The sequence below is a fragment of the Phoxinus phoxinus genome, assembly GCF_949152265.1.
Source record: "Phoxinus phoxinus genome assembly, chromosome: 5".
Classification (NCBI taxonomy): domain Eukaryota; kingdom Metazoa; phylum Chordata; class Actinopteri; order Cypriniformes; family Leuciscidae; genus Phoxinus; species Phoxinus phoxinus.
In genome coordinates, this window is record NC_136880.1 from 33484109 (window position 1) to 33496847 (window position 12739).

A 12739-nucleotide genomic window follows, 5' to 3' on the forward strand; every position below is an offset into this window, starting at 1 on the left:
GCTATTTTTAGTGAAGTACTTCTTTTACCTGACTGTGTGTCACATGTGTTGTCTCTCTGTTTTTTATGTTTACCAAGGCTGCATTTATTTGATCAAAAAATACATTAAAAACAGTAATAGCCTACTATGAAATATGATCACAATTTAATGTAACAATTTTTATTTAAATATTTTTAAAAACGTAATTTATTCATGTGACGGCAAAGCTGAATTTTCAGCATCATTACTCCAGTCTTCAGTGTCACATGATTCTTCAAGAATCATTCTAATATTATCAATGTTGAAAACGTTGTGCTGCTTATTTTATGTGTGAAAACCACAACTTTTTTTTCAGAATTCCTTAAGTAAGAACAGCATTTATTAGATTTTTTTTTAACAATGTAAAGGTCTTTACTGTCAACCAATTTAGTGAATCCTTGCTGAATAAAAGCCAAAAAGTCTTACTGACCCAAAATCATCTTTGAACAGTAGTGTATATTTATGCATACATTTTTCGATTACACTTACTATTTTTTTAATACAAAAATAACCAGCAAAATTGAATCTCTTGTTTTAGCTGAGTGCTTGATTGACATTGTGCGTGTGTGTGTGTGTTTTGATCATCTAATTGAATCTCACATTTTAGACCCATTTACACCTGTATTTAGCGCTGCCTGTTGCAAATAGATTGCTTGAAATAGATATCAATATCATAACCTGAAACCCTGTTTACACCATTCAGCTTTGATATTATGCATTTTATGCACTGATTCCATTTAACATATTTTTCCTTCAGAATGTTTGTTTTAGCAGCAATAAAAATGATTTGATCTCAACCGCATTGAATGACATCATCTGATGTCGTTCATAAATGTTACATGACAACCAACAGTGAGAACACCTAATAGCATCCCAACTGTCATGGACTAATGACATGCAACTTGCAGTGTGAACAGGGCTTAGCACATATTCCAAATCAGAAATCATATTTTTTTATATCTATTTTTGGCCTTGTTCATCACTTTTATTGACAGTGATCATGTAGAGTTGACAGGAAACTTGGCAAATGACACAAGATGGTCTCAAACTCGAGCACCTTGGAGAATGTGCCGCACATCACTAGGCAACAGATGACATTTTAGCCACAGAAAATTGCAGAAGGACTTGCTGCCACTGCCATTTCCACCAAATTTCAACTTTAATGGAGACCATGCAGGTTATCCAAAGCAACTGAAACCACTGCTGAATTTTGAGGCCTTAAAACCCATTAGACTCTTTCACCCCCTTTATAGAGGTCACAGTAAAATCGTCCGTTCTGCTCCCACCGCACCTATTCGATAACATACACCCTTTTACGATGCTTTCCAGATGTCTAAGAATGACGCCATACAGTCCTAACGATCTGTTCATTCATTAATTAACTCGAGCAGCCCTCAATATGCAAACATTTCTCCTTTTTTAATGGCTGTGCTATAAAATAAAACGGTAATTTTGTCAACTGGGGCCCCTGTATGAGGAATCTCTAAAGACCAACTAATCTTGAAAGATCGCCATAGAAAAAGCAGAGATTATGACCTCATTAATAAGCATTAAAGACGAGCAATGCAAGCTTAAGAAGTGTGTCTCTGTGGACGTGTGGGATGCGGCTGCGTTGAGCTCAATGTATCTGAAAATTACCCTTCGGCCCCTACCAGCAAACTCATTTCTGCAAGTATTGGATTATGCTAAGTCATTGTAGCTAATTACTCTCTTCCTGATGGTCATTTCATTTTTTTTCCCAAAACAGAGGGCTATGTTCTTGTCATTTGCACAGTGCAAGGAACGTTAATTAACAATTTTCTACTAATGACCCCATTGGCTATAACACATGATGCTAGCCAGACTGGGGTTGATCTTTGACTTTGAGTTGAAGTCTTAGAACTTTGTCTCCAGACAACGGCCATCCATCACAGACAGTGTTTTCCGACCATTTGGATAATGGCTTCTTTATCCCCTAGCATGGCGGATGCTTGTTATGAACATGATGCTTTTATTGAAGAGGGTGAATAAACCTTAAGAACCCTTGTTTTTCCACTAAGGTCCATTAGCTTGCTTTAACTGCAATATTTGTTGTTTACACCATGCATACAAAAACACTACATGCTAAATAGTCACCGTAATGCAAGCTGCATTATATATTCCTGAAAATCGTTGGTCTCCTCTCTCTCTCTGACTCTAGCACTTTTTTTCTTTCTGCTGGGTCCCGCATGCATGTTTCGATCATTGTTTAATTCCAATGTTATGAGCCGAATGTAATGTTACGGTGTTGACCGGTCAGAAATTAATAGCTTGTTGCGTGACACTGGGAGAGCGGTAAAATTCACCATCAATTCCGCAGGCTGTCCCCAAGTTTAATTACCGTTGGAATGCTGACTGGTATTTTCATTATAGCAGGTTGAAGAAGGGTCAAAGTAGATTTGCAAACGTTCACTTTCTCCCCCGCCAACATTTTATCAGGTACTTGAAATGCTGGAATAATTATATATCAAGCTGAATAAATAATTGATTCTATAATAGCCCCTTTCTTGTCCTCTTGTGAGACCCGACCTGAATTTTCTACCTCCCTCACTTTGGGCTCATCTGCTTTATTTTAATACAGTTTATTTAGATAGCGCTCACTGGCAAATGTGTGATCTGTCTGTCTTTCTGTCTGTCTCTCCATCTGTCATACCAAATGCTGTATTACAATTATCTACTTTAACAGAATTTTCACATGTTTAAAAAACAACAACATTGCTGTAGAAGAGTTGGAATCAGATAAGCTTAATATTCCAGTCAGGATTTTTAGCTGATCTTTATTATTGTTTAAGGATTGAGGGATCAATGCAGAAGTATAATATTAATAATAATACATAATATACTCTCTAAGTTCATCAAAGTTTAAAAGCTGTTTAGATGTGATGTTGGGGGAATTAAATCCAAAAGGTTACAACAAGTTGCTTCACGAACACTATAAGAGTGTCTGTCTTGTTGTTTTTAACATAATGGGGTGTATTCCTTATGCCAGGTAAATGTGTTTGTGTATGTGTGTGTTTATATGTGTGTGTGTGTGTGTGTGTGTGCGCACATGCATCTGCCATTATGTCTTGTGTTTTGCTGGCTGTGTGTGCGGCAGAGCTTTCTAGTGCAGGGGAGCGGATGGAAGAGAAAAGTCCACATTGAATTAGCTTCCATCACTGTGCTCTAATGCTGTATAATGGCTGCAGACATCTCATGGGTAATAGCTCAGGGATTACAGAGAAGGCATATTGCTCTTAGTGACACCACTAACCTTATTAGAGAGAGAGAGAAAGAGCGAGAACGAGAGAGTTCGATGTGAATTTGCAGTGACTGGAGCCTGAAGAGATGTATTATTATAATAGAAAGTACCTGATCCAAATTACAGTTATTTACTGTATCTTGTGTACATGATGACAGCCACGTTTTTTCCCAGTGTGTGGCATTTCACACATGAAATGTTCAACTAAATATGTACCTAATGAATTGGGCTTTTTGTTGCGTAACCTAAACGAAAGCCTTTTTGCATGCGTTGTTATTCATGTCCTTTTATTAACCTTTATTTAACAAGTCACTTAAGAACAAGTTCTTATTTTCAACAACAGCCTGGCAGGAGAGTTAAAATCTCCTGAAAGTCGTACATATAGGCTGCACATTCCTCTAAAACATTTACAGGCTGTAATAAAAACACCTTAGTAGTTTTTTAAATGCATACATTGTAATTTCAATGACTTTTTTAGCACATTCCAATCATTTGGAGCAGCAAAACCAAAAGTGGAACGGCCATAAACAGTTTTCTATAGATATAAATAAATAGATTAGATGATCTGGTTCCTTCACAATGGGAATAACAGACTGCATGCATGTCTGACCTCTTAGTCCACACATCTGCAGCACACACATTGTTTGCCTAGAGCTTGTAGTTCATGTCTGTGTACGTATAACACAGCTAGATAGATACAGCTCCGGCTATTTATCTGTGTCTGTTCAAATAGCCACTTTCAAGTGAGGAAAAATACTCTGAGATGTGGTTTAAAAAGTGGGTTTCTTTGGAAAAGCGTTGTAAATGTGTGCCTGAGTTTAATAGAGAGTGAGAGAAAGAGATATAAATGGCAAAAACTCATTGAAAACAAGATTGTGTTTTTTGAAAACTGCATTGCCAGCTGGTATAATCGTCTGGTCATCTGAATTGGATGATTTGTTCCCTGCCTGAGATTGCTTATGGGTTATTATGAGGAGGATACTCTTTTACTCTTTCTTTTCGCTGAGACTAGTGTAGAATGTCCTTCACAAGTGTGAAATGGTTTAATTTGCTCTTTCATTAATTGCTTTGGTGGATCTCGAACTGAGCCACACGAGGGGTTACTGAATAGCCAGTACTAATCTAAAACTCCATTAACTCATGCCGGGGGAGGATTTCTGATTACACGAGGGGCGAGTCAAATAAAACACTTTTTTTTCTGTTAATGTATTGCTTTTCATCGCTCACATTTATGTTTTGTTTATCTGACATTTCCATGCAATATAGCTAGAAATTTTGCAATAATACATGTGTATATGTATATAATATTCCACTATATTATTATTGCATCATTTCCCAACTATATCACATTGATTTTCTAAAGAGTGAGTGCTGAGCAGGGCAAGTCAGGGTTGTTGCTTTGGATTTGCAAATGTGTTCTGGGTAGTTGCAAAGTTAAAAGAACTCACCCAAAGCCCCTCATTCAGTCAGTGTTTGGTATTTGACAACTGGTGTGCCTGTGGTTAAGAAAAAAAAAGTAAAAACAAACAAAGTTCAACATTTCAATCTATACTTTAGTAAACACTATACAAATTGTTTTCTCTCAGTGCAGCTTTTGTTTGGAAGATTTAAAGATTACATTTAAATTAACCTTTTTTTAAGTGGCAACTTAAACAAAAAACACTGGTGGGGAATTAACTTCAGTTGCGGATTAACTAAATAATGTTTTGGCAAAATAAGCTCACCAAAAATCAGTTTTTTTTAATTTACAATAAAATACAGTTATTTTACTTGCTAAACACGGCATTAGATGTGTACAGGGGGTTTGGTGAGCTAATAGAATTTTCCAAGCAGTGTAAACACTGCTTAGGTACAAGCTGTTTAATGCACAAAGACTCTTGCAGGGATGTTTTCCTTTCACTGGTTAGAAGATTGCATTTGTGTCATCCATTGATTAGCATCTTGTTGTGGTATCACTTGTTATACAGCAGCCATGAAAACATGAAACAAAAAAAGAAGGAACAACAGAGGACGCTAGGACCAGATAAATGAGGGTGTTTCCCTGGATACGTGCTAGGAGACAAGGATGCAGCCATTTGGGGAATTGGACTTGTATCGATTGCCATTATTAGCCATTCTTTGCATGAACACACAATTTGTTGTGTTTTTTTATTCTTATTTAGGAGACGTTTGTTGAAATCTTGAACAGTCTGACTCTGACTAGTTCAGGGTTTAAATTCTCTTTTTTTCTTTTCTCTCTCCATTGCAGTGAATAAGCACAAACCATGGATCGAGACGTCCTACCATGGTGTCATCACGGAGAACATGGACACAGTACTGCTAGACCCTCCCCTGGTCGCGTTGGACAAAGATGCCCCTGTCCCATATGCAGGTATACGACTTATCTAACTTACTACACAGCGCTCTGGAATACTCTATTCTGATTGGTCAGTTGTGTCATTCGAGGCGTACAGGCAAATGTGGCCGTTGTCCCTGACAACTAATGTCTTGCACTGTGTATGTCTCACGTTTCATGTCTTTCGTTTCCTTTTTCTTGTCATGATCAAATCAATTTACTAGGATCAATATTTCATGTTCATTATATATTTATTAGGTAAGTTACATTGTATTAAGTTAAATGAGACACATTCAGATGGTCATACTCATTATATTAAAATAAACACCCTTGACTTTAGTATTTATTTTTGCCATTAATGACATTCTGACTGTATATTTTTCCCTTTCTAATAGTACTTTTTTTCTATCGCTGGTTAATTAAATAAAATAAGTTTAGACAAGATCTTTGTTTAGACGTGATCATATATATCATCATATAATCAAGGATCATAATTGTATTATTGTTATTTGGAACACGGTCCTTTGGAATATTATTACTATAGTAATATAATACTGATTCAAAATTGTCCATATTTTTTTTTTCCATATAATTATATATTTAAAAAATAATTTATTCATTGCCATTTTTAAAACAATTCCCTTTAAGTCTTTAATATGTCCCAACATTTGTACTACCATGCTTCATCTTGAAGTATGCGGCACATGCAGAATATATATCTTTTTAATTAAATCGCAGCCTTTTGCAGTTTAATCGTGATTGCGATCATTTTGATTAACTTTGCAGCTTGTTTTCTCCTTATATCTAATCTATTATAATGAGACATACAAGCTCACTCCAGAACATCCAGGATTATTCCAAAATGTATAGCAATGGATGGTAACAATAGCTTGGTTCTTCGGTGTAGTGTTCCTCTATTCCTTTGTGTGTAAGTGAGGGCGGTTGAGTGTGAGATTTTATGTGTATTGCAGCGTAGTGCTCATATAAAAGAGATTTAGTCAACGCTTTCCTCACTGTTATGGAGACAGATCCGCCTGACCTTCCTGTTATTTCGGAGTGCATTTCCTGCCTCTATCTCCATTGTTGTGATGACACACAGCCGTTGTATAAGTATTGTCGGCCTTTCCATGGCCGAGCGTTCAATAAACCGACCGGCCTTGAAAATCAACTCGTACAATGTGCGTTTGGGCTTTCGAGGAGAAGGAGTCAACACTTAGAGTGTCAATCACCTCTCATGGAGCAATGAATGAGGCACAGCTTTACGACTTGTGTGTTGTTTATGTTAGACAGATTCCGACTCGCTGGTTTTCAAGTGTAGGTTGTTCAGATGGGGTAGCAGGAGGTTGGGCTGACTGATGCAAAGTAATTAAATAAAGTGATTTTTTTTTCCCAAAGAGGAATGTGTGGAAGTATTGTGACAGGTAACTCTCTACAGCTCATTAGATGACAATGCCTAGAATTAATCTCCTCTCTGACAGCCTTGGCAAAAATCACTTTTCTCGGTTTTATATATTTATTTTTGCAGCTTGCACTTGGAAAGCATTCTGTTTATGGTGCACTTGATAAAGATTTGTTGTTCATACTTTGGAGAATATTTTAGCTGACAACATGCCTTTTTGTTACAGCATTACAATCAGCTACTGGTGATGACTGATCTTTGCAGTGTGTTACATCAGTTGTAATATCACACTTTAAAGTCAGTATGAAATGAAAATCCATTCTACATGCATGTTATTGATCTTTTATTGTGAAATGTTTCATCCATGCATATGCTTTATTTATTTTACATTTATTGACCTTGGACTTTATCATTAAAATAGCACAACTCGATCTTTTGGTAAAACAACATACTTCTCTTTCTAGTGACATATGCCAGATTTCTCTTATCATTAAGTTACTATTTCTATTTCTAACTAATAGGCAGAATTGGTGCTCAAGAATAATTTCTTATTATCAATATGGTGCTGCTTAATTTTTTTTTTTCAGGATAAGATGAATAGAACTTTTTAAAGAACATCATTTATTTAAAATAGAGATATTTTGAAACATGCATGTCTTTACTGGTCTTTTTTGGTCAGGTGAAATGCCCTTTCTGAAAAAAAGCACTATAGGGGTCCTATTATGCTTTCACTTTTTCAAATTTAGTTGGTGAATAATGTTGCTCTTTGAGCATAAAAAAGGTCTGCAAGGTTACAAAGATCAATTCTATCAATCCATTCTAAAGGGAGATATTTTATTTAACAGAATTCACTTTCCAAGAACTAAAACGAATGACTCGTTTGGACTACAACACGTTTTTTCCTGGCTTTGTGAAGTCATAATGTTACTCATTTAATCCCTGCCCACGGAACACGCAAAAAAAGGGGACGAGTCCTGGTTGAGCTGCATTAGAGAAGACAGTGTTGTTGCTGTGTCAAAGAGATACTGTTTTTTCCACCCTGTTTCCAAAACTCATTTCTTTGACCTTCCTAAGGCGGATGAACTTAGTGGTTTAAAATTATTTTAAACCCTGTGCCTGAACATTATAACCCCAACATTTATGTGTGTGCTGCACATTTTACTGAGAACAGCTTTCAGAACCTAAGAGAGTAGAATACAGGCTACGCACAAAAGCTTCTCCTGAAATTGAGCAGTTCCCACTTTGTCGGGACAATATCAAGCATAGCGTCAGTTCTGGCAGGTCACGTTAGTCAAGTTTGCATCAGCTGACTCTCAGCGGATCCACATAGGAATACGACGCCTATCACTGTATACATATATAAGCTCCTTCCGTATTATCAGCAGCTATCGCGTTTCTCAGGAGCCGATTACCCTCCTCCATCCCCAGCTCCTCCTCTCGTCAGTCAGGATTTGGCATTCTGATTATCCCCTTGAATCAGACTAAATTCTCAAATGATGTTGTACTGTAAAATCTTGAATCAATGATATCTGCAATAGTTTCATGTTGGTTCTGTTCTGTTTACCCCAGGGGGGGTTATTGCTGCTCTCCCTGCTCTAATCCATGCTCGGCTGCATGGATGCGCAGGAAGTTCTCGGCCAGAACGGAACCATACCGCCAATCCTAACTATATGCTAATTGTCAATTGTATTTGACGATAGTGGTCCTGACAGAACTGTTTTTTGTGGATTAACTTGTAAGTATGTCTTATTATTTGTAGTTGCGTTTTTTATTAACAGTTCCAATTATACGTTTTATGTTGTTGCTATGATGTAAACAAAGGGCAAAGCTTTGCCTCTCATCGCCGGCTAGCCAACATTAGTGTTGATATAGTGTTCACTGTAGCTTTTGTAAGCTAATTACAAAAAAACAAACATACCACTCCTGAAAAGTCCTGTAAAATCCGTGCTTGCAAAGTTTGCACATGAAATGCGTTCTGCACGATCCCCTTGTTTGTTAACATTAAGTCTGAATCGGACTTGAATTGGTTTGAAATTGACGCCATCCTTAATATTTACATCTGAGTAGAGCTCCCTATTATGGTAAGGGACGTGACATTTGCAGAACATGTGCTAACTGTTTTTCCGAAGGATGGGCTTCATCAAAACGGAACTAAACTGAGCATTCGGGCCAGACTGGGGAGTGAGGTGCTGTACTAATGTAAAATATGTGAAAAATAATGCTTTTTCAACAATCAAGCACGAAAGCATATTCTAGTACAGCCCAAAAACAAAATCAAGACTTTGTAAATAGGACCCCTTTAAAATGCCGTACTGACCCCAAACTTGACCACAAAGAGAATAACTTTAAATCTGAGGGCCTTTTCCAGATTGCATAATTCAGATTTTTTAGGAAACTTTTTTTGAGAAAGTCTTGTGCACTTATTACTTTGATTTATCAATGACAGATTAACGGTGGACTGCAGCTGTTGTTAAAGCGTCACCGGGAAATGAGTGTTGCGCTCTAATTTGGTGACAGGTGATATTTCACTGCCTTTTCACGGGGAGCCAATGGATACACACGTGAGATTGCTGCCAGGGAGACTCAGAGAAAAACGGGCCCTCCATCTCAATCCGTCATTCCCATAATTCTCTTCGCTCCCATTCTCTCCGTCTTTCTTTCTCCGTCCCCTTCTCCTCTTCCACGTCAGACCGTGAGTTATGCGCGGGAGCCTTTGTCATCAATCCTGTTTTCGTCTGTTTAGAGAATGGAATGCGGGCGTCCTTCTGGCACCGCATTAATTGGGGTGTGGGAACACGACCCGGGATTGTTAAGTGCTTCGCCTCGCCCTCCTTCGTCTTTTTCTCCTGCCTCGCTCACTGTCTCCCATGTATCAGCTTGCTTTGATGTAAAATAACGATGATGAGCCTCAAGTCGATGATATATGCTGAGGCAGGGATCCTGAAGATGAATTGTTATTTCTGGGAACAAGACTTTCCCCTGTAGAGCAGATAGCGTAGGTCTTGTAGTATGCACAGAGCATTCTCAATCAAATTACTGTGAAGGATGAGCCGGAGTCAGTGGAGGAAGGAAAAAAAAGAAACGGCAGCTTCATTTGCTAATTCTTTATCTCGGTTGTGGCTTCAGCAGCCTCTTTCTCATTAATCTCTTCTCTCAGATGATGTACAATGCTGTATTGTTCCGCTAAACTTTGCCTTCCTCGCACCAGATTAGCTAACAAAACCCAAGCTAGGAAGCAGTCCAGGGAAACTATGGATGGATTGCAAAAACCACACATGAGAGTGAAAATAGAAGGATGCAGTGAAAGCGAATCGCAGCGCCTGCAGTTAAGAGTCTTTGCAATTGTATTGTGTTCCTTTTATAGAAGCGGGACCTGAATTGAACGATGAAAATGCTTTTTTCGGGATCACTTTGCATGTTTTCCGATTGTGTTTGGACCACGCTGTCTAAAAAAATCAATAGACTTTGCAGTTGGATACGCTAGTGGATTCTGCTGTTAATTAAATTATTAAAAAATAATGCCTCTCTTCTCTGTTAGAAACTGTAAAATAACTTTGGCAGTACTTTGATCTTGTTAGTCGATGAAGAGAGTGTTGATTAAGTGCTGGTCACAATCCTCTCTAAGGTGTGACCAGCTGTCATTTAAAATTAAAAGTGTTGAACTTTATGCATAAAATCACATGTATTTTCAGCTCAGTCTTATCCCACAAGGTCGCTTGCTTGATGATAAGAGCTGATTGGAGTGTTATGTATCATATTTTGCGACAAACAATTGAAGAGGTTCATAATAATCATGGTAGGTTATCATAAACATTATAAAGTACATCAAATGTCCCAAATATATACATTACTGACAAAACTTTTACTTTTTTAACATTTACTTGCTTCTGACCTACAATTCTACACACATTCATCAGTAAATAAATAATGAAAGATGATTTGTTTTTTTATGTGGACTTTCTAAATGATAAATGCAATTAGTTTCTATGCTTTCGGTTAATTAATCTGAGATATAGATGCTTAGAGGACGCTTAATAAAGCAGATTAGGGGGCGGTTTGAACAGGCAGCATGAGGAAAAAAGCGAGCAGTGGAACGTTTAACCAAATGTGTTTCATATAAACAACCTTTCTGGCCGATCGTATATAATTGTCCTTAGACTTTCAGTAATAATAATTCATTTGATGTTTTGTAGATCTAATTCGTTTTTAGTCCTATTTGACAGTATTTGGTCAACAGTTTTTTTCCAATGTCTGATTTTCTCTGAAAATGTAACCATAGTAACTCAACCACCTATATTGTGGACTGTGAAATGGTTCATTCCAGCCTTGTTCACTCCAGGGTCAGCTGTGGATGAAAGTCTAGGAATTATTTAGAAGTGTGTCTGACTGAGTGAGTTTTGTTATGATGTGTGTGAATGAGAGTGTGCCCTACATTTCGCCTACATGAAGTAAATGAACAATGTGCCCTATCTCTGTCCTCCCCTGGAATTACATTCGGTGATCCCTGAAGGTCGAGAACCATGCCTGAGGAACTATTTTACTAACTAATGATTCTCTTACTCGTATAGTTTCATCATAGTTTATACACTTGGGGAGACAAATTCTGAAGTTCCCACTGCAAGAAAATCACATTCTGACTTCACATTTGTAGGCACTAATCAGTTTAGGAAGACTTGTATTTTTGTGCAATGCTGAATATGCATTTTCATGTTTCTAATTTTGTTTTATTATTTTTAGTAAGGCACCAAACCGAAGCGGCTGAGACAAGCATTTGTCATGATTTCCCATGATGCTTTGCGGACACTGAAAATACAGTGCCTGTTATGAGCGTGAACTATTGTTTGGCACATACTCTGTGGCCCACTGGGATGCAACCCAAAGATGTCCCCAGATGTTTTTTTTTTAAAGAAATTCTCAAGCAGCCTCCATTCTGCCCAGGTTGTCACGTTATATGTGGCGGAGAAGAAACCACGAGAATCATACGAATGAGTGATAATTGAAAGAATGAAAGCTGAGAGAGTTATGAATTTGTTTTGAATCCACCCATACTGCTGGTGAGGTGACGTGTTCAATTTCGCTGCCAATATCTCCCGTTTTTGTTTTGAAGAGTGTTTGTGTCTGGAAATTGAGAAGTGTTACCGGAGACTCGAGGTGAAAGTCAAATTAGAATTCTGAGAATGTGTTAGATCCACAGGGATCCACACTGCCGAACCTCTCTTGCCTTCTCTTTCTGAAGTGTAGTTTACTGCATATATCTCTTGCATGGTGTACCCACCACTACCTCTGAGATATATTTTGATATATAGATGTTGTTTCAATCAACCTCGGGTCTTTGTTTATGCTACTTTCACAGAATTTAATAAGCTGGCCTGCCATGCTGTATAGCTTGCTTTCTCAAAGCTGACTTTGATAGTATGCTATCAGTTCAGTTATTGAAATAATAATAAAAAAAGATTTTTACACGCTAATTAAATGGTTAACCACGGAAATATTCCTGTGAGGTCTCTTTTAATAACTGAAGAAATTCATTACGAGGGTTCATATGCCACAATCTCAAAGTATTATCTTTGACTTGCACCTAAGAGAATTGAAATGAGCTCTTCAAGAGGTAATTGGTAATTATAACGACACATGCTTATAATACTTAATATTTAGACTTGCATTTGCAGCTGCGGTAGCCAAATGGAATAAGATTTGACAGCATTTTCTGATTAGTGCCAATGGCTCC

The 12739-nt window shown here is 37.6% G+C and overlaps 1 protein-coding gene across 1 annotated transcript in view; it reads left to right on the forward strand.

Moving 5' to 3' along the window:
• Nucleotides 1-12739, forward strand: part of clstn2a (calsyntenin 2a) — a 222012-nt gene that overhangs the window by 80639 nt on the left and 128634 nt on the right. Inside the window, exon 2 of the mRNA XM_079614168.1 lies at nt 5526-5648. Within this exon, the coding sequence (XP_079470294.1) occupies nt 5526-5648 (123 nt within the window). The remainder of the gene's footprint in view (nt 1-5525; nt 5649-12739) is intronic.